The sequence below is a fragment of the Poecile atricapillus genome, chromosome 2 (genome assembly GCF_030490865.1).
Source record: "Poecile atricapillus isolate bPoeAtr1 chromosome 2, bPoeAtr1.hap1, whole genome shotgun sequence".
NCBI classification, from domain to species: domain Eukaryota; kingdom Metazoa; phylum Chordata; class Aves; order Passeriformes; family Paridae; genus Poecile; species Poecile atricapillus.
The window spans coordinates 151,238,846-151,260,631 of record NC_081250.1 but is presented as its reverse complement, the minus strand read 5'-3'; the positions used below and the strand labels follow the sequence as shown (position 1 = coordinate 151,260,631).

The following is a 21,786-nucleotide window of genomic DNA, read 5'->3' as shown; positions in this document are numbered from 1 at the left end:
GGACTGAGATAAGTGGGACTCCCCACAAGGGAGGATCCCAGGGGAATTCAGCCCAAAGGAGGCTGAGAGACTAGAGAAAAGTTATATCCTCAGAGAATTCAGTCCAAAGGAGGGAAAGAGGGAGAAGTCACACAGCCTGTGCTGATGTTTGATGACTCTCACCATAAAAAAAACCCCCAAAAAACAAGCAATAAAGCCAACCACTCCAACCCCAAAACAAGCAGGTTATTTTTTCTTTTTTGAAGTGGAATTTCTTGACTTTCAGTCCCAGCTCCCTCAGCCTCTCCTCATACAGGGGCTGCTTCCATCCCTTGGCCATCTTTATGGTCCCTCAGTGGATTCGCTCCAATATGTCTATGTCTCTCCTCCTTCCCCACTTTTTTCCAGTATTGTCTGGAAAGAAATGTTTCCAGCTCATGTCTTTCTCAGCCAATCTCAAATTTAAATATAAATAAATTGTCTAAAGTGCTGTTGTGGTTTAATTCCAGCTGGCAAATAAATTCCACACAGCCACTCCCTCACCACCCACCCCCAGCAGGTTGACGGAAATTAAATGCGTGAGTAAAAGTGAGAAAGCTCATGGTTTGAGATAAGATGGTAAGAACAGTTTAATGATTGAGATGTAAAATAGTAATAATAATAATAATAATAATAATAATAATAATAATAATTTTTTTTTTCCATGCTGAAATCTCACCCTTCATTTCCACTACTAATGCTGTCCACCGAAGTATCTCTAAATGGAGACTGATGGGTGTAGAGCTCTAAAATAATTTTGCCTGCATGGTGTTAATTGCCAATATCTTTCCCATTCCAAGAGATATGGACCAGCTCTTTCCTTGAGATTCTACATCCTACTGTTCTAGTCATGGCATGATTTGCTTCTACAGAATACAAAAAGCAGAAAGTACTTGATTTCATTAAAATACAAATTCATGCCCTTTTTGGTCTGGCTTGGATGTGGTTATTCTTTTATTTGTATTTCATGTGATGAGGATAAAGCTGTGATAAAATGTTTTTTTATTCTTATTTTTTTTTTTTTTTCTGTGTCTAGTATGTTAGGAAATGCTTGTTCCAATTTGTACAAACTGCCTTCACAGTAAATTGGACAAGTTTCCCTGAGGAGCAGTAGACAAAAGACTTGGAGAGTGCCATGGGGATGGGAAGGGAAATGCTTTTATTGCCAATCAAATTAAAGGCATTTCGGTCTGCTCTTAAATTTTCCTGTAAATATATTACTGTGGGGTAAGAATTTGGCTCCAGAGCTGTGTGAATAAGGGATATTTCAATAGCTTGGTAGGATGGGGTGGGAGGTGGCTGCTGCTAAAAAGGTTGGTTAAGCTACAACAAAATATTTCATTTTCAATTCTTTCTATTTTTCCTCCTTTACAAGGAGAAAAAGCTTTAAAATGGAAACACGTCCTGAAAATGATAAATCAACATCAAACACTTGGAGTGCTCTAAAAGCCCTCCTTCTCTCCCCCTTTCACACCACTCTGTTGGAGAAAAAATAGACGCATTCACTGTTTGCCAAAACAACACTTGCCCAGTTGTAATCAAGGCATTTTACAACAGGGTGTAAACTTTCACTCCGTGTTTGTTGTCTGTGGCCTTGGGGAAGTCATGGCAAGGAATGTTTCTACTTGTTTATCTCTAAAGAGAGAGGGTGGGTCAGGAAAAAGTCTCTGTAAAGAGACTGTTTTCAAGCTGTTTTGGTTGTCCCAAATCCCTGCAGTGGTCTTAAACTGTGGGAGATAAAGAAAATAATTCCTTAGCTCTGACCGAAGACTTCCTCTTAACTGTCTTCCACGTGCCCATATTTTCCTGGGTAAGAGTTTTGCTGGATCTCGGGTTCGTTTTGTGATGAAGGTTGTATTGGTAGACCTGGGAGAGCTGAGGTTTGTTCCCAAGTCCATCACAGACTTCCCAACTAAATCTTTAACTGATTCTTGTAGGTTTTAGTGGTTGTGATCAAGAATTTCCTCCAAGGCACCACAGAATCACAGAATGGTTTGGGTTGGAAAGGACCTTAAAGATCTTCCACTTCCAACCTCCTGCCATGGGCAGAGACACTTTCCACTATCCCAGGTTGCTCCAAGCCCTGTCCAACCTTGTCTTGAACGCTTCCAGAGATGGGAGAGCCACAGCTTCTCCAGGAAACCTCCTCTAGGGCCTCACCAGCTTCTGAATATAGAATTTCTTCCAAATATCCAATCTAAACCTACTCTCTTTCAATTCAAAGCAATTTCTCTTTGTCCTATCACTCCATGCCCTCCTAAAAAGTCCCTCTCCACCTCTCTTGCAGACCCTCATGAGCTACTGAAAGTTGCTCTAAGGTCTCCTGGGAGAAAGTACAATTGTAAGGTGTATTTTCCAGGGAGCTCATGGTTTTGCAGTTTCACACAGCTGACAGGATGGATTGTTTTGCTGTTGAGTGCTTTGGTTTACAGGTTTGCTCCTTGGTTCCTCTTGTTTGCTCCATTTTCTGTCTCCCTGAAGCACACCCCAACACACCCCCTCACCTCTCTCTGGCTGCTCTCACAGCTTGGCTTCCATAATTTTGTGCTGAAGGCTGTTTCCTTAAAATGAAGGATTTCTGGCCTGGGAGCACCTGCAGCCTCAGATGCCAATTATTTGTGTACGTGGTACACTGAGGCTGGCTGGGGAAGCTGCACTCTGGATTTTCTCCACTTTTAATGGATTTAGCTCCCAACCACTGCTCTCTCAAGGTGGTTGCACTTTCATCTTCCTTCACGTGTCTGGCCCAATTAAGGGAGGATGGCGAGTGATTTATTTTGGTCCTGGAGTTTCGCTGTCTGGTGAAGCACAGCGCTGATTTTTTTGCTTGGTTTTGAAACTGAAAGGAAAAAAAAAAAAAGGAGAATGAAGTAGAACAGGTGCCTGAGGCCATCAGGCTGTGCCCAGTACAGTGCAGAACTGGGATTTTCTGGTGCTTTGCTTTCCATGGAGGACAAACCAGAGGGAAAGTTGCAAGTGTCAGTGCATCCCAAAGGAGACTTCAGCCCTTTCCTGAGATATATATCAATGAGGACATCATGTGACATGTGGTCATATGCCACATTCCCAGATTTTTGCACGTCAGAGGGAAAATGACTGATCCAGAACATGAGAAATTTGAATATCCAAGCCCAGAATGAAGTATCACAACTCATGTCATCCAGCCTAACACCCCAACATTTTTCTCAGTACAAGAAAGACATGGAGCAGTTGGAACAGGACCAGAGGAGGCCACAAAAATGATCAGAGAGATGAACTGCCATGAAGAAAGGCTGTACAGTTGGTGTTGTTCAGCCTGGAGAAGAGGAGGCTCTGGGGAGTCTTTAATGTGGCCTTTCAATACTTAGTACAAGAAAGATGAGGACAAAATTTTAGTAGCACCTGTAGTGATGGGACAATGGTTTTAAACTAACAAAAGAGTAGATACAGAGTGGTTATAATGAAGAATTTTGGTTTATGGTTGAGTAAAACACTGGACCAGGATGCCCCATCACTAGGAACATTTCAGGCTGGGGAGGTTGGACTTGATGACTTTTAAGGGTCCCTGCCAACCCAAACCATTCTGATTCTGCCATCACACCAGAATCACATCACATGTAAGCTTTTTTTTGTCATAGAAACACCAGTTTTGGGTGTTTTCATAGCCTTGGTGTAAGAAAGCAGTAGCTGGTTTTGGGCCTGTGTAGTTTCCCAGCTCATGCAGCGCCTTTATCTTTTCCTTTGATGCCATGGTGTCTTCTGTGCCTTTGAGCTGAACTATTTGGATACCAAAGCTCTGGGACACTGTTGAAATGCTGGAGGGTGTCTGGGTGAGGCATTTCTTTGGATAAGGAGGAAGAAGTTGTCTTCCTCTGACACTGCTGCATTTATTTCATTCTGCTGCTACTGCAGGCCTTGCAGATTATTAATTTTTATTTATTTTTAACCAGCAAGACAAAATAACTCCGGCTCAAATATTTCTACTGGAGGCCCAGGAGTTTATAGCAGCAAACTGCCTCTTTTGAGAGCTCATCAGGACTGCAGTGTGATGGATAGACTCCAGCCAGCTGTGTACTAGTAATGTTCCAGAAGACAGCATCACCTTTTTTTTTGATTGAGTGCTGAAGTCTTTGCCTTCCAGCTCAGGATCTCAAAGCACTTTGTGAACAGCAAGGAATTAAAATTTGCCCTTTATCAGTGGAGAAAATGAGACACAGGGAGGTCAAATGACTTGCTTGCCCTCAAAACCATTTGTAGTCCAGAACACCTGGATTTTAGTGCTTTTAATTTTTTGCAGGTGGGCATCCTGAAGTTTGGAGATTGCCCTGTATCTTTTATTTGCCTTCTCAGTCCTCTTTTTTCCTTAGGCTACTGGGGTTTAGCTGACTTGTAACAGGGCTGTGCCTGTCTTTTTCTCTGTTTTTCAGGTTTGAAGTGTAATCCTGCATCCATCACTATCCAGAAAATGTCTTATGGATCCATTGATGGGAGTGGATTTGGGAGCAGGAACCCATTTGGAGGCCCTTCGAGACAAGGCTATCAACCTCTCGGTGAAGTATTGATCCCTTGCTGTAATTTATTCCACCTGACTCCCTGAGGACTGAAGTTTGACTTGCTCAGGTTCACTGTGGCTGCTGTATAAATATCACACCCTCACCAGGGGTCATTTCTGACACTAATTTTCAAAGGTGAAACCTAAACTTTTTCAGTTTGATTTGTGTGATTGAGGCCCAGCATCTTACTGTGCTCAGGGTTTGGGGCTGCAGCCTGGGAGAGCAGCACTAATGAGGGTTTTGGAGGAATTTTGAGAGATCCAAAGGAGAAATACAGATTTTTCTCCAAAGTGGCTTGTGTCTTTTCCCATCTCCCCATCACCTTTACAAGAAGTTTATCTCAATGGCTGTTCTAAGGCTGGCAGATGGAGGGAGTAGATGGGAAGATGTACAAAATGCAGTGGGCTTTGCTTTCCTAGAAGATAACTTCGCTGTGGAAGCTTCTTGAATCTGGGAAACATGCTTGGATGTGGCAAACAGGATCAAAAACTCACTCAGGAAATGCTGAAACCACGAACATTGGCTTACAAATGGCCATGAATTCTTTCTTTGTGTCATTTTTTTAAGCAGAGGCCAGACCAGCTGTAGGGCTCATCTGGCCTTATCTAGTCTGGCTTTGAGCAAGTATTTTTATCTGGAACTTATCCTTCAATTTATTCCTGGATCTGGCCTGCCCTTGTAACCGGGCAAAGGGCTCTCTTTTCCTTTTTTCACCAGGGAAGAATGTCACCCCTCTCTCCTCTTGCCTTTGATTTCAACTGGGCCATTCACTAACACAGCCTGACTTGGTGTTGTGAAACATTTTTTTGTTTTACAAATAGCAGTTCTCCATGGATTTTATTATATATATATATATATTAAAAAAATAGAGGTTTAGAGGTTTCTCTTGGATTTCTTTCTTCTTAGAAATTTGGGTTTAATTTTGATTTTTTTTTTTCTTTGAACAGGAAGAAGGTATTGAAGTAAGTATGACTTGTCTGTTCAGTTGCAAATAGTGATTTTTTTAACCTATTCTGCAAGGCAAAATTAAAGGCATAAAAGCAAGGAAGAATGGGATACTTGGGCACAATCAAAGAACCGTAAGAAAAGATAATTGAAATGTGGACTAGACAAACGATGAATCTCAGTGTGTTGTAGCTTAGATTTTAAAAAAATGAATATTTATTGTGCTGTATGAAAGAACCTCTGTTTTTAATGCAAATTCACAGAATAACTCAAGACACTTTAAATCTCTAAATATTTTAAGAGATCCCTTATTGTGCCCAGCTTGCCCATGGCTTGGCAGTTGGAGCTGTGATGCTGAAGCCGCCTGCAGTGGATGGCAAAGAGGAGCTGGTGTGGAAAATTCTGGTTTTTTTGAAACTGCCACGGTGTGCTGTCTTCCCAGCAGAGCCTCTTGATGCTCTGGATTGTGGCTTAGACTTGAGTGCTGGTTTCCCCTCCAGGCTTGCACACATCCTGTCCAGTGGCATTGCCATGGACACATCTCCAGGGTCCTCCAGTGTGGACTTTCCCAGGCAGACAAAACTGGTTGGTCCCTGAGCTCAGCATCCCTGTGGAAAAGATTTCAAGGGGAGGGACGTGTTTGTGTTGGCCAAGGCACCTTGGAGAAGTTTCCTTTCTGTGTGTCTCAGTCAGAGGTGGGTTCATTCAGCCTTGAGAAAAGAAGGTTTAGGGGAGGCCTTTTCATTGTGTTCCAGCATTTAAAGGGTGGCTACAAAGGAGATGAAGACTCTTTTTTCACATGGAAAAGATGTGGGGTATAAGTTACTCCTGGGGAGATTATCAGGGACTCAGACAAGAGGAAAATGTTTTGCAATGAGAACAATCAGCCTTTAGAATAATCTCCCCAGAGAAGTGGTGGATTCCTGCATGTTGGACAGTTTTAAAGCTCATCTAGATGGAGTGCTGGGCCATCCTGTCCAGGCTGTGCTTTTGCCAAGAAAGGTTGGATCAGATGGTCCTGGAGGTTCCTTTCCAGCTTGGCATTCCGTGATTCTCCTCTATGTCATCTGAACCTGTGTCCCTTTGTCACTGAAGATGGACACGTTGGATGCCTTTTGTCACAGTATCCCCAAATATTGCCATTAATTAAGTGCCAGGAGAGGGTAATGCAACACTAATTATCTGCCTCCTGCTTCTGGACAATGGATGACTGGTTTGCTAAGAAAAATTGCCTTTTGTATTAGATCATGGTGTGGCTGGAACAAAGGAGCGTGGCCTTCCCACCAGCTTTTGTGTCTCTGCTCTCAGCAGGGACAGACCTCGATGGGAATGTTCTGTGCGTGCTTTAAACTTCTCCCTCTCCTTGTAAAAAATAAAAAAAACCAAGTATTCCTGAAGGTAAATGTCCAACAGTGGTCCAGCATTCAATATCCAACTGAAATATTCACTATCCAACAGAAAACCCTGAGATACAGCAGCAGTAGAGGTGATGGGCTTCATCCTTAATATAGAGAGCAAAGAAGAGGGGGCTTAGTTTTAGTTTGGTTTTGTTTAATGAAGGGTGATACTGCCATGTGGATTTCCTCAGTGCTTAGGCATCTGTTTATCTTGGCTCTGTTTCTTCCATGCTCAATCCAAATGTGCTGCCAGGATGGGAAAGTTTAATTACTTGAAGGTGATCCCCCTGGCTCTGAGCTGATGTGATGATGGATGGACTCAGAGCCCGTCCTCAGGCCACGTGGAGGTTAACGTTGCTGACCATCCTAATTAGAGAGATCCACAAACTCCATCTGCAGAGTCTGGGGAGGATCCTAAGGCACTGTTTTAGCAATTTGGTTTGCCCTGGACACCTTGGTGTTGGAAAACTCTAGTTCAGACTCTATTTTTGATGGTGGATATCCAGGATTTCTTGGGGAAAACAAAAACAAGTGGGTTTTTTTGTTTTTTTCTTTATTATTATTATTTTTTAATGTTGGCAGGTTTTAGGAGGGGAGAAGCTCAGCAGAACTCAGATGTTCTGTGGGTTTAACCATGGGGCATCCTGAAGTGTGTCACAAGCAGGATCACCAGGATTACCTGGAGTAGAGCACTTTGAGGGTTTGATTGTCCCACAGCGACTGAGGCAGGTGGGGGCATAAGCCACGTCCCTGCTTTGTAGCTGGTAGTTACAACCTCCTACAGCAACATCTGCTTTCCATATCCTCATTCTGATCCCCAAAATCATTGTAAACCCTTGTGTTCCCCAGTTTCCTTGCAGGAGCTTCTCTGGGCTTCATCTGGGCATTGATGTTGCATGGACAAACTAGAAAGCAGGTAGTAGAAAGTCATTGTTTTGGTTTGGTTTTTTTTTTTTGTTGTTGTTGTTTTTTTTTAATTTTTAAGTTTACACATAGAAATGGAAAAGATGGACTTCAAAAATATTAATTTTTTAAGTAATGTGATGTCTAAGTAATGTCTAAGACAGAGAGCAAATGTGGTAGAGGGGTAGGAATTAAACTCTGGACTCTTACTGTGTGCAACCTGCCCTGTCCACCATGTTCAAACTACCTTCCAAAAACCATCTCTTCTTGGGGAAAATGAACAAAACCTGCTTTACACAAGGAGGCATATAGGTCAGGGAATTTAAATGGCTTGGATTAAAATGCCACAAGACAGGAAATTTTTAACGCTGCTTTTATTAACCTTACTGTAACCTGGATGTTAAATGCCAGCTCTGAAAAGGTAAGGTTAATTTCATATTCCAGCAGTGCATTGCTTCCAGGTGAGCTCAAGGAACTTCTGGGTCAGTGCCTAATTTCGCTGTGGCTTCATTTAGACCATTTTCCCCTCAGTTTCTCCTGAAGATTTTGTGTGGGACTCTGGCCAGGGTTGTACTCAAGATATATCACGTGAGTCTTTCTCCTGGTTGGATAAGGTTGGTTATCTTGTCACTGAACAAAATGAAATTCGTCCCTGAAAGTTGTTTTTGGCAGTGTTCTCTGGGTATAAATCACCTAATTATCATTTCAATACTTAGCAATTGTTAAATGAATTTTTCTAATTTTTTTTTTTTTTTTTTTCCTGGAATTGGGTCTATGATTTTCTTTGCTGTCCCATCTCTACCATTCACCTGCCTCTGTGCGGCACCAACCAGCTCTTGGTTAGAAAGTCATGTGCCCGTGCTGGCAGCAGGGTCACTGACCTGTCATGGAATTGTTTAGGTGGGAAAAGCCTTCTGAGATCCTCAAATCCAACCATTAACCCAGCACTGCCAGCTCCACCACTAAACCATGTCCCCAGGTGCCACATCTACACGTCTTGTAAATCCCTGCGGGGCTGCTGACTCAACCACTTCCCTGGGCAGCCTGTTCCAAGGCTTGACAACCCTGTCAGAGAAGATTTTTTCCCCAAATACCCAATCCAAACCTCCTCCTTACAGATGAACCACTCTTCTGTCCTCTCCAGTCCTATTTACCTCTTTTTCTAGTAATTTGGGAAAGAGATTTGTCTTTAACAACACACCATGGGGTTCTTAGTTGCCTCCAAGTTTGGCAGAGTCACAGAGCTCGTGTGCTCCATGGGAGGGAGATGTTCAGATCATTGTGACCCCTTTGGTGGGATGGGGCTGGCAGAAGCTCTGTTTTCTGGGCAAAACTCACTCCAAAGCTCGGGTACAAACCAGCACCATGGCCTGACCCCCCTGTGGCCTCACTGCAGCCCCGGGTCTGGTGCCACTGTGGGGAGGAATCCACTGCCAGCTCCACATCTCGAAGCTGCAAAGTGCTGAAGCACAGAACAAACTCCTGAGTACACAAGGAGTCCCCCCGAGGTTAATTAACACTAAGCAGGTGGTTAATCCTTTTGCTGTGCAGGGGCCTGGGCGCTGCTTTGGTTTTGCATTGGCTTCTGGAATTAATTCCAGTGCTTGGAATGCTTTGCTGAAGGCGATTTGAAACCCGTGGTTGTTGCAGTGAAAGGTGTCCAGAGGGTCTGGTTGTGGAAACTGTGAGGAACACTATCCACAATCACACATTTAAATGTCCTCAGGAAAGGGTGCTAGAAAGAGTTAAAAACAGTGAAAGAAGGCAAGAACAAAATTGTTGAATTCTGGGGGGAGATTCAAAGCTGCTATGCAATATTAAGAGTGTTTTTTTTCAAATGCTGAAGTCTCAGACTGGAGGGCTGGGTCAGATCACATTCAGTAATTTAAACAAACTGTGCCTTTGGGATGGAGTCCTGTCAATGTGGAATTACTGAATCATTAAGGTTGAAAAAGACCTCCAAGATCGTCAATTCCAAGCTTCAAAGAAGAAAAGGCTGAAGATGTGACCTCCTGTAGCACTTTTTCTCTGTCATACTTAGATGGGTTCACAAATATTGTTCCAAGGTTAGCTTCTGGACTTGTCTCTAATTTAGAAAGCTCTAAACAATAATGTGGCTTGTCAAATGTTGTGTAAAACATTTCTGAGAGTCTTAATGATTCATTTTGGCTTCTAAATCTTGGATCCCATCATATTTTCTTGAATTTATGGTCCCACAGAAGTTGAGGAGTTTGGGTGTCATATTTAACAAGTCATTAGTAAAGTGCAAGTTAAAGTCTAAGTGTAAACAATACCAAAAAAATCCTGATAAGATGATCTCTCTCACTAGACAACACCAAAAAAACTTTTTCGTGGCATCTACAGAATTATTTCTTATTGTTTCTTTGCTATTGTGCAAAACTTCCAAAAGTTATATATTTCTTTTTTTAGTCCATTTTCACTAGATTTAGAGGATCTTCTCTGCCTTACATTCAGTTTTTGGACATCTTAGCAATGATTTAATGAATTAATAAGACTAAACTTAAGAAACCATATTAAAGAATAATGAACATCATGTTTTATAGCAAAAGGAATTGCCAGGAGAATTAGCTTTCATACATGTATTGACTTTGAAATTGTTTGTTTTGAAAACCTCTGCCCTATCCCTTCTGGCACTTTTAACATTATAATAAATGTTTTGCTTTAATTTCAGTATTTCAGGAATTGTAAGTGGTTATGAATTTATTTATATAACCAGAAAAAACAGAATGCACCATTGGAATAAATACGTATTTTAATGAAATATGTGAGGGTGAGCTGACAATTTCTTAGCATAAAAAAAAACACCAAAAACAACAAAAACAACAAACCAATCCAAAAACCTCTTGGATAAAGATAGGGTAAAGATAAACTTTTTGTTTGTTTGTTTTTGTTGTTTTTTATGGGGTTTTTTTGTGGGTTTTTTTAAAATTTTTGTGGGTTTTTTTTTTGCTTGGTTTTGGTTTTTGGTTTTTTGTTTTCCTTTACCCATTTTATTTGCTAGTCTTGGTTATCCAAAGCAATTGTACATGTAAAACTCATGCTGGCGGTCCCAGTCTTTGACAGAAAATCAGAAATCAAAGACACCTTTCCTTCAGCTGGAAATATATTTAAATATGAGAACTGCTCAGAACAGCTTGCTTCATTTTCCACTCAATTACAGCCGAATTAGAAGTAGTTTAAGAAGATCCTCTGCCCGTAGCTGGCTCGTTGTGTGGGTAGAGGTGCCTCGGTAGGGGAAGCAAAAACAGAATGAATGTTGCTGGTGGAAACTGTCCAGTGGAAAGTGTCCCTGCCCATTGTAGAGGTTTGGAAACAGATGTTTTTTAAGGTCCTTTCCAACCCAGGCCATTCTGTGATTCTGTAATTCCATGAATGTGCTTGTGGTTCCTTTTCTTTCCCAATGTGTGCCCAGACCTGGGGCTGCCCTTCTGGAAAGTCTTTCCACATGGGTGTATTTTCCTAAAGAAGAAGAGACTGCCCTGTGCTTTAGGTTCAGCTCCTGAAAGGAATTTCGCTCCACATTTTTTTTTTTTTTCTTCTGGCTGCTTTTTCAAAAGCTTTTCTTTGCCTTGGAGGCAGAGGAAAGAAAAGTCTTATTAACAAAATAAAACTCAGCTACTGCCTCATTCAAACTTCGTACCAGCTCTTGTTTAAGCTCAGGCCTGGACACCACATCAGTGATTTTAAACTGAAAGAGGGAAGGTTTAGATGAGATGTGAGGAAGAAATTCTTCCCTTTGAGGATGGTGAGGCCTTGGCAGAGGTTTCCCAGAGGAGCTGTGGCTGCCCCATCCCTGGAAGTGTCCAAGGCCAGGTTGGATGGGGCTTGGATTAACCTGGTCCAGTGGAAGGTGTCCCTGCCCATGGCAGGGGGCTGGAACTGGATCATCTTTAAGGCCTCTTCCCTAAACCATTCTATGTTCCTGTGATTTTCTGATCAATGCTTCCATGATTCTTTACTTCTGTATATTGAAAACAATTGTGTTTTTTGAAACTTTCTCAGTTTCTCAAGAGCACTTCTCTGGTTAGGAGAGCAGAGCACTTCTCCAACAAGGCATAAGGGAGTTCTTGACTCTATTATGAAATTCCTACAATTGCTGCAAAACTTCCTCAACATTTCTTACACCACTGGGCTTCCACCCTGTGCTTTGCATCCTGTTCTTTCCATCGTGGCAATACCCAATGCTTGGATAGGATCTGAAGCCTGTTTTTTCTTGGTCTGTGCCTGCAAAAACGTCCACCTGAAACAAGATACAGCTGAAACTGAGCAGTAGGATTGCTGCATGACCTTGTATGCACATCTGTCCATGTTTGCTGAATGGGGATCCATGGGGGATAGGATGAGGATGGAGCAACCCTTCTGCAGCTGTTTGTTTTTCCATCAGAGCTGTCTCTGCGTGCACATCCCAGTGCTCCCCAGTGTCCTGCTGTGCCAGGCAGATGTGCTGCCAGGATGGTTTCATTCTGAAATCAGGGGTAGAGCAGATCAGAGCTTGTTCCAGGTTTGCTGGAATATTTCCAGCATCTGGGGTGGTGGCTGCATCCCAGTTTGGTTCATCGAGCTGTCTCCCCAGAGAGGAGGCAGAATCAGCAGCCAGACAGGCTAAATACTCCAGCCAGCATTTTCCCCGAGGTTCTGCAACTCCTTTCCTGCAACATGAATGGAAGAATCCCCAAACTTCACTGGAAAAGGTGGTGTCCAGGAGCAGACTGTCATTTCTAACACAGCTTTATCCACTCCATGTTCCATTTCCTGCTTGGGAAGATGCTGACACTTTTTATTGCCATTAGGGCTGCTAAATGTCTTTTTTTCCTATTGTTTTTTGGCTTTTTTTTTTTTTTTTTTTTTAATTTAATTAATATGCTCATCAGGAAACCAAATGGGGCTGAAATTGAATTCAGCCTGGTCTGTCCTAGTTTGGATATCCATGTACAGTGATGCTCTGTCTCCTCCACTATTCCTGGAGTAACCCCTGTAAATTTGGGAGTGGACATTCCTGGGCATTGGAAGAAGAGCTACAGTAGTTTCTGGCAGGAATTTACTTTGTCCCAAGCATTCCCCAGGTGTGATCAGACACTGGCACAGCTCTGATTCTTAGCCCAGGTGAGACTGTGCTACCTCACCCTGATCTTTGGCTGCAAACCAAGCTTGATATTAACTGAATTGCTCCAGAATTATTTTTTTGGTTTCTGCTGCTGCAGAATTTCCACTTGGGGTTTCGGCTGTGAAAGGGAATTAATCCAAAAAGTCTAAAATCTGGGATAAAGGTTTAGGAGGGAAAAACGTCTCTGTTGCCTGTGCTGTTGCGATATGGACAGTGGGTGCTGCAGGACATGCTGAGTGAGATGGAACTCTGCATGTTTGAGATGTTAATATATTATTTGTAATAATAATAATAATATTAATATTTAAAATAATAATGGATAAACTAGCAAAATCCCTGTACATGAATGCAGCTTGTAGCTTACCAAGTCTTTGATCTTTTGGAGAGTATATCCATGTCTTGGTCACCTTTGTCACTACTCTGTAGTGCAGCCAGGTGCAAATCTCTTAACTTCCCTGTTTTCTTGTTTCCTTCCCCTCCTATACTTAGTATTATCCAATTAATTAACTTCTCAAGGATGTAGAATTTCTTAATTGATTAGAAATGAAAGAATTTAGTGTCCTTTGTGTGTGAGTGAATTTTCCTTTTTCTGTTTGAAAATGCAGGTGGAGTTTTATGGCATTACCTTCTGCCAGGAAAGTGGGGATGCAGATTTATAGAGATACTGAAAAAACACATATTTTGGTTTGGTACAAATTTGAAAAGGAGCTTTTCAAGGGGTGGTTTTTTAAAGGGCAAAATTGAGTGGCCTTTCCCTTCACTTGTTCAGGAAACAAAGACTTCATTTGAGAAGAGTGGAAAACCTGTTTATTTAATAAGCAGAGTATTCACAAGCACAAAAATAATAATATTAAACAATTAATTTTTTTTTCTGTTTTGAAGAGATGGCAAATGCAGAAAGTCTTTTTGTGGATTGGAGAGAAAGAGTGAGTTCTTTTTGTGGGTGTAAAGCAAAGGAGAGCTTGCTCCTTTTCCTCCCCCTTCGTTCTCGGAGCCAGTCTTAAAGATGCAGAAAAATATCCAGTGTAAACAGATGATTTGGGATCCAAGCACCATAAAGTCACCCTAGGACAACACAGTTGTGGATTTCTGTTCTGCAGCCCTCCTCTAAGGATGTATTTATTTACAGAACATACACAAATCTCACTTCTGTACGTAAAGGAGGAGTAGACACAGCTGACCCAAATACCTATGACACAAACAGAATTTGAATGAAGAGAAAAAAAGTAATAAAAAAAAAGGAATAAAGTTTTTATCCATGCTGTCAGTCCAGAAATATTATTTCTGAATATCTCTTCTTCCAGGTGACGTTGGCTTGGAGACTGACACTGGCAGCTAGAAGTGGGCAGGGATTAAAGATCAACAGTGGGGAAGGACTCGACAGATGTAAGCAGGTAGATTGGGGATTAGGGTGAATTAGTGTGGATGGAAAGCATTTAGGAGTGAGGAAGGATATTAAATTGGATGTTAGGATGTATGTGTTGCAGATCTTCCCCAAATTTCTCTGTTATAGTGGGATACCAATGTCTGGGATTCATGAGCTCGTTCAGGGGCTGTTGGTGTGGCTGAAGGGGCTGGTGCTGCAGGGGGTTGTGCTGGGGTGGGAGAAGCACCTTAGAGAGGTTCTGAGATGTATGAGTGGTTGTGTAGGTGTTTCTAAAAGCCAATATCCCATTTTTTCCTGATCCTGAGAGGGAAACACGTTTTGGGGTTATCTCTGTGTTTCTCACCCTTTTTTTCCTGGCTGCTGATGGCTGCAATGGGACGATGATACTATTATTTTTTTTTTCTATATGAACACATCCTAAGTACGTTAAAAATTCTTTAATTCCTTCTAAAGCCAATATTTTTAGTGGAAATCAAGCTTGAATTGGTAGGCAGCTGATTCTTGAGAGATACAGGACCAGGATTAAAATATTCCCAATGGGCTTTTTTATAGCTTATGTCCTATTTTCAGAATCTCATCAAGGTCAGACCTCACAGACCTGCAGGCACCTGATGATGCAGCTGTGGGTGTGGGAGTGGATATCCAATGCCCCTTTTCTGCTCTGGAAGGTTTTTAAGGATCTCTTGAAACCAATGTGGGTTTTTTATTATTTTTTTTATTGTTTTTTTTATAAGCAGTCAAACCTGATTGCTCCTAAATCCCTTAGTGCCCAGTAATGTACTAAGGTGGAATATTTTCCATGGATACTTCAGTGTGTTTGGCTGTTCCTTGCTTTGACATCTTCAGCCAGAGATTTTGGAGTGGATTCTCAGAGAGACAAAGAATATTCCATACATGTGAATGCACAGAGCATTATTTGCTTAGGTGGGGAATTTTATTTTATTTTTCTTCTCTGAACGCTTTTCTCAGGACCTTAGTGGAGAGCAGAAGAATGAAGAGCTGATCACAGCCATGCTGCATAAAATACAATGTTCTCAATTCCTTCTCCTCTCCTAACAGAGACACAGAAATGGAAACAGGGTTACAGCTGGCAAAGTAGAGGGACAAAGTTATGTAAAAAAGGTTTTTCAAAGTCATAAATCCCTCTGAAGATTTTTAAAGTCATAAATCCATCTTTTGGGGCTGGGAATAGCACTTGACTTGAAGTTGGACGTGTTAAAACAGGTCTGTTGCATATGAAGCTGTGTGGAAGCAAAACCACTGGGAACCATCCCATTCTCCCCTAAAAAAAAAGAGGTTTTGAGGGGAAAAAACAGTCCTGTGAGTCTGGAAATTTCAGACCTCCTATACTTGAATACCTGTGTGGAGGCAACCAAAGTGATGGGCTGAACAAAATAAGATTTCTGTGTCACTTTCTCCCACTCGTTCCTCCGAGTTCTTTTTCATTATTATTTTCACTTCTGCAAGATGGTGTAAAAGAAAGAGGGTTTGCTGTAAAACACAGTTTGCAAAGAACTTGGGCTTATGACAAAATGCAGCAAAAAAAAACCCCTTTATTGCAATCCTGTAGTAATGGTTTTTTTTAGATTTATTTCAGGTACTGCAGGAGTTAAGCAGGTGAGGAAAGAGGAGATGTCTGCTGCTTTTCCTGAAGTGCTTTAGCAGCCAGACTGTAGCCAGATGGCTGGGACTTTGAACAATACACAGATAATTCCAAGCCAGGATCTAATAACAATAAAATCACTAAAAATACACAGGATGTGCATACCTGGGGGAACGGATGTGCAGTGTATGTGTGTGTGTGTGTGTTTTGAAATGTAATTTGGAGGTTTCAGTCATATTGGCATTTCATACCTCTCCTTTTATAGTCTTACTGCTCAACCAAAGTGCTGTTAATTCATACTTTTAAATTTTGGATCTGTTAACACAATTTCAGTATTTTCAGTGATTTTTCAATTTATTTTTTTGGTCTCCGTGGGGTTTTCACATTTATTGCTCATTAGTGAAGGAGAAACCAGGCCATATTTACATCCTGACAGGGAGAAAAAGTTCATGTTTATGAACAATAAGAAAATAACCACTCTGGCAAACAAGAGCTTCCTTTTGGGAGATTGAAATTCCTGGAAAGCAGAGAGGATGGGCCACTTTGTATTTGGGGAATACCTGGCACCCTCTGCTCTCACAAGATGAGAGATGTTAATTGACTTGTTAGTGTGTCTTACATCAATGCTTCTTTTTCCCTCCATTCGCTCAGATTTGACTTGGTAAGAATACAGCTTGATTTTATTTTATTTTATTTTATTTTATTTTATTTTATTTTATTTTATTTTATTTTATTTTATTTTATTTTATTTTATTTTATTTTATTTTATTTTATTTATTTTTAGTTTAGTTTAGTTTATATTTTATTTTATTTTATTTTATTTTATTTATTTTATTTTATTTTATTTATTTTTATTTTATTTTATTTTATTTTATTTTATTTTATTTTATTTTATTTTATTTTATTTTATTTTATTTTATTTTATTTTATTTTATTTTTTATCTTATTTTATCTTAATTTATTTTATTTTATCTTATTTTATTTTATTTTAATGATGTCTAGTTGATGAGAGGAGGGCTGCTTGTCTTGCTGCTTCTCTCCAACTCTTTTTTTTCTGATTGAACATCCTGCCCTTTTTGGCCCATTTCCCCATCACTTTTTTTTTTTTTTTTTTTTTTTTTTAATTACTCTCTTTTACTTCTTCCAGGCATGTTAGAGACGTCCTCAGAACTGAGAGAGAGGGGATGAGGACAAGGCCAGCATTTCAGCATCACCCTAGACAGTGGCAGTGCCTGTCTGCAGTAGAAAGCCTTAGAACAGCTCCTGGTGGCATTTCTCCTCCTTGGTGTTTGCATCAGGGGGCTGAGGCAGGCAGGAGGGGTTCCCTGCCCACGGCTGGGGGCTTTCACTGCTGGAACATGCTGCAAATTCCTCTTCTTGCCTGAAAAACCAGCCTTCCTTTTGGGATGAAATGCTGGGTATTCTGCTTGATTTGCTGTCCCTCTCTTTCCTGTGTCTAAAAATCCCACCCCTTCTATATCTGAAGGTTTAGACACAAGAGGGATTCAGTTTATTCCCCCTGCATCTTTCTCTTCCTGTCTTTTCCCCAGTTGTTTTCATCCTCCATGTCTCAGTCCCTCTCTTGCTCCTGCTGCTTTCCTTGAGCAGGTTTCCCAGAGCGAAGGCAGTGACATTGTTCATTGCATTGTTTTTTGTGCTGTATAAATACCTCCCCTACTTTGTCACGAGCATGTTAATGTCCACATCCTGGTCAGTGCAGACTGAGGAACAGCTTTGTGCTCAATCCCAGCCCTTATCCTGAAATCCCCTGGAGCTCCAGCTCTGGTCTGCATCTTCATTGGAAGGATGGGCACAGCTCTCAACACTCTTCTGGGCATTCTGTTTCAATGCTTGACAACCATTTTGGTGAAGAATTGTTTCCTAAAATCAAATCTAACCTTCCCCTGGGACAACTTGAGGCTGTTTTGTCTTGTCCTTTGCTCCCTGGGAGCAGAGCCCAAACCCCACCTGGTCCCCTCCTCCTGTCAGGGAGTTGTGGAGACTGAGAAGGTTCCCCTGAGCCCCCTTTCCTCCAGCCTAAATATCCCCCCCCTTATCCAGATCATCAATAAAGATATTAAATAGGACTGTCCCCCCAGTACTGAGCCACTTGGGACTGGCCACTATCTGGATTTAACTCCATTCACCACCAGCCTGTTTTTTACACAGAAAACCTGCCCAATCCATGAACAGCCCAGTTCCTCCAGGAGAATGCTGGGGGAAGCAATGACAAAGGCTTTACTAAAAGATCCTCATGTGTGTTTTGCTTCCTTGACATGGAAGAAGAGAGGGAGGTGAGAATTATCACCATTTCCTTAGATTTCCTTTCCTGCCCAGCCTGCAGACGGGACAGCACTCATGAGACCAGCTCAAGAGTCAGGAGAATTTGTCTTCTGTTAAATTTCTTCTGCTGTTCTTTTCTAAGTCATATTTATTTGCCTGGGATGATTTTTAGGAGCTGATTTGCCTTTCAACAGTGACTGTGTCAGATCTAAATGAAGCAGGAAACCTCTACAGTGAGTCAGAAAATGAAGATGACTTAGTGGCTTTTGGTCCTAAAGGGTTTTAATGATCCTGAGAAATCCTTAAAGGAGCGAAGATGTCAGATTCCAGCATGAGAAGTAGCTCTGTTCCTGGGAGGAGGCTCTAACAGGCCTTTTAATGACCCCCAGTGGCCAAGATCAGTTTTATCTGCAGCTTGGCAGAAACACATGCCCACGGATGAAAGGCTTTGCAGCAAAAGTCGTGTACAGAACTTGGCCAAGTGCCGGGAAATAATGAAGTGATTAACCCAATCCTGGGACCCAACTGGAGTTTTCAGGGGCAGTGCTGGTTCCTGGGCTCCACTCTGTGAATGCTTCCGCCTGGGATGGAGCTTGGCTTCCTCTGGCTCTGCCTGCATTTAGAAGATCAAAAAATAGATCAGAATATTGGCTTTGCCTTCTGGGAGGAGTGCCACCAGGTTTGAAGATGCAATCATTTAAAAAGAAACAAATTTGTATTGCTGTGCTCTAATGCACATGCTCTAATATTTCCTCCTTTCCTTTCCTTTCCTTTCCTTTCCTTTCCTTTCCTTTCCTTTCCTTTCCTTTCCTTTCCTTTCCTTTCCTTTCCTTTCCTTTCCTTTCCTTTCCTTTCCTTTCCTTTCCTTTCCTTTCCTTTCCTTTCCTTTCCTTTCCTTTCCTTTCCTTTCCTTTCCTTTCCTTTCCTTTCCTTTCCTTTCCTTTCCTTTCCTTTCCTTTCCTTTCCTTTCCTTTCCTTTCCTTTCCTTTCCTTTCCTTTCCTTTCCTTTCCTTTCCTTTCCTTTCCTTTCCTTTCCTTTCCTTTCCTTTCCTTTCCTTTCCTTTCCTTTCCTTTCCTTTTTAATTTTACTTTTTTTAATAACTTGATAACTGGCCTTCAAACTTCAGTGCTTCAGAGGAAATCTAATTCTCCATTTGGATGTTCTGGTGGGCTAAATGCTTTGCTCTTTTTAGAGAGGATGTTTCTATTTCCAGGCTAAAAGTTAGAAAAGGTAAAATCCTTATTAATACCTGCATTGGTATTAATAAAGTCAAACTTGTGACTGCTCTGCTCACAGATAACTTGTAAAACTTGCTTCTTCAGGACTGAAAACTACATTTGAGCTGGAGCATTGATGCTTGAGAAACAGATTGAGTGCCTGGGTGTCTTTGTAGACACCCTGATTTTCCTTCAGGTTTTGCACACGAGAGTGCTTAGAACACAAGGTTCTGTAACCACGTGTTTTGATACTGAGCTCTGTGGATAACTCAGTTTTTATGCTTTGGCATATGCTGTTAGAGAGGTTTTCTGGCTGGTTGGTCCAAAGTTGGTCCAGCTACCCATGAACAAGTGAAAGTTGCTGTGGGAAGGAATTACCATGGCCAAAAGTTCACCTGTGCACAAAGAGGGACCAATTACTTCTGTCACTCCAAAGAATATACACAGCTCAAATGGTTCTGGTGAAAGGTAAAGAGATTAAACCTTTCTCCTTCAAGGTATTATAAAAACCTCCTAAAAAATGAAGGCTTTGACAGACCATTCCCTTGTAGGTTACCTTTCCATTTTGTAACTCCTCCATAGGTCCTGGAGGCAGGTGTTGAAACATGAATTTCTGTCCTGATCCATTGGCTCAGATCTTGTATAATACCTGTACTTGCCATGGGGAAAAAATGTTTGCAGAAAAATCTTCTAAATTTTCTGCTGGAAGAAGTTTTGGAAGAGAAGGAATATAAAGAAGATAAAGAATCAGTGGATGTTTGTAGAAGAGTGCTGTATAAATTTAGGGAGATGAAGGACAAGGCAGAAAGAAAAATCATCTCTTACAGATGTGGTAACAGTATCTGGTTGGAACTTTATGAATGAATAAACAGATTCATGGAATCTATGGAATGGTTTGGGATAAAAGGGACCTCAAAGGTCATCCAGTTCCAACTTCCTGCCACAGTCAGGGACACCTTCCACTATCTCAGGTTGCTCCAAGCCCCATCCAGCCTGGCCTTGGACGCTTCCAGGGATGGGGCAGCCACAGCTTCTCTGGGCAACCTGTCTGAGATGAGACTCATTGCTGTCCTCAGAAGAGGATTTCACATCACTGGTGTGTGTAGGAGAGGAAACAAGCAAGGAAGGAGAAAGATGGAGAGAATGGGTGTGGCAATGCCCCATGGCAGAGCAGTCCAATGCTCTTTACTCAGAGGGTGGTGAGTTCTTTACTCAGGGCCCTGGCACAGGTTGCCCAAAGAAACTGTGGAATTCCCATCCCTGGAAGTATCCAAGGCCAGGTTGGTGGGGCTTGGAGCAGCCTGGTCTAGAGGAAGGTGTCCCTGCCCATGGCACAGAGCTGGAAGGAGATGATCTTGAAGGTCCCATCCAGACCAAACCATTCTGTGATTCCATGAAAAGACTCAGGGAATGGGACTTCCATCCTCAGGGCAGGAGAAATGGAGAACAGCCAGTTTCCCCATCTGCATATTTCAGTTTCTTCCCAGTAATTAGGGACAGGCCAAGGTAAAGTTGCAACCCCACTTGGGTAAAAGTAATTTTCCTTGTCAAACACTGCAAACATTGCTCAGTGTTAGTGTGAGATCAGAGGAGAAATATTTTGTCCACAGTGAGTTTCCCACTCTTGAGACTGGAGCAAGAATGTATCACTGACTTTGTTAACAGGAAAACACCACCGTGGAGCAGAGCAGAGAGCTCATTTCAACACGATATCCTGACCTTCCTGGTGATTGTATTTTATGCAGAATCAAATACTGATTGTCTTTTGAAGCTTTCATAGTAATTCTTCAAGGTCAACTTCTTGTGTTCCAGAAAGGACCCAGCTGAATGGTAAATTCTGCTTGATTGAAATCTGCAAAGCAGAACCTGTGTCCTTCCCTCTTCAGTGACATAATTTTGCTCTGGGATTTTGGAGCAGGCACACACAAATAGATTGTAATATAGCAGGCATGTTTGATGTCCTGTCTTAAATCCCAAACTATTAACTTAATTAATGTTGTAGGCTCTTAACACCTTTCCCCACTTGTGAGCTAACTTGCACTAGACTGGAAAATGATGCTGCTTCACCTTTCCTGGCCTTGTTGAGGCAGAAATTTGTGCTTTTTGGTCCGTATTAATTATTTCCCTCTCAAGGTTCTGATCAGTCTTTGTTGGAGAGCTCCATGTGGGCTTTTAGCTCTGGGGTTAAGCAGCTCTCTTGCCTCATGCCAGGGGCAGCTGCACTTAGCCAGTGTGTGTAGAGGTACATTTGTAGATACACAAACCAAATTCCACTTTTTCAGGGTTTCAAGAGTATTTTAAGGGGCAAATGAAGTTTTTTTTCCCCACTGTAAAGATGGATAATTATGCACTCTTTTTATCTCCAGTAGTACTGT

At 41.6% G+C, this 21,786-nt stretch overlaps 1 protein-coding gene across 13 annotated transcripts in view; it reads left to right on the top strand.

Annotated features, from left to right (window-relative positions):
• The window catches only part of TSNARE1 (t-SNARE domain containing 1), a 453,286-nt gene that overhangs the window by 94,467 nt on the left and 337,033 nt on the right, over positions 1–21,786 (top strand). For all 13 annotated transcript variants that reach the window (XM_058832855.1, XM_058832854.1, XM_058832853.1 and 10 more), the window contains one exon: positions 4,425–4,547. In XM_058832855.1, coding sequence (XP_058688838.1) covers positions 4,463–4,547 — 85 coding nt within the window. In that variant the 5' untranslated portion in view covers positions 4,425–4,462. The remainder of the gene's footprint in view (positions 1–4,424; positions 4,548–21,786) is intronic.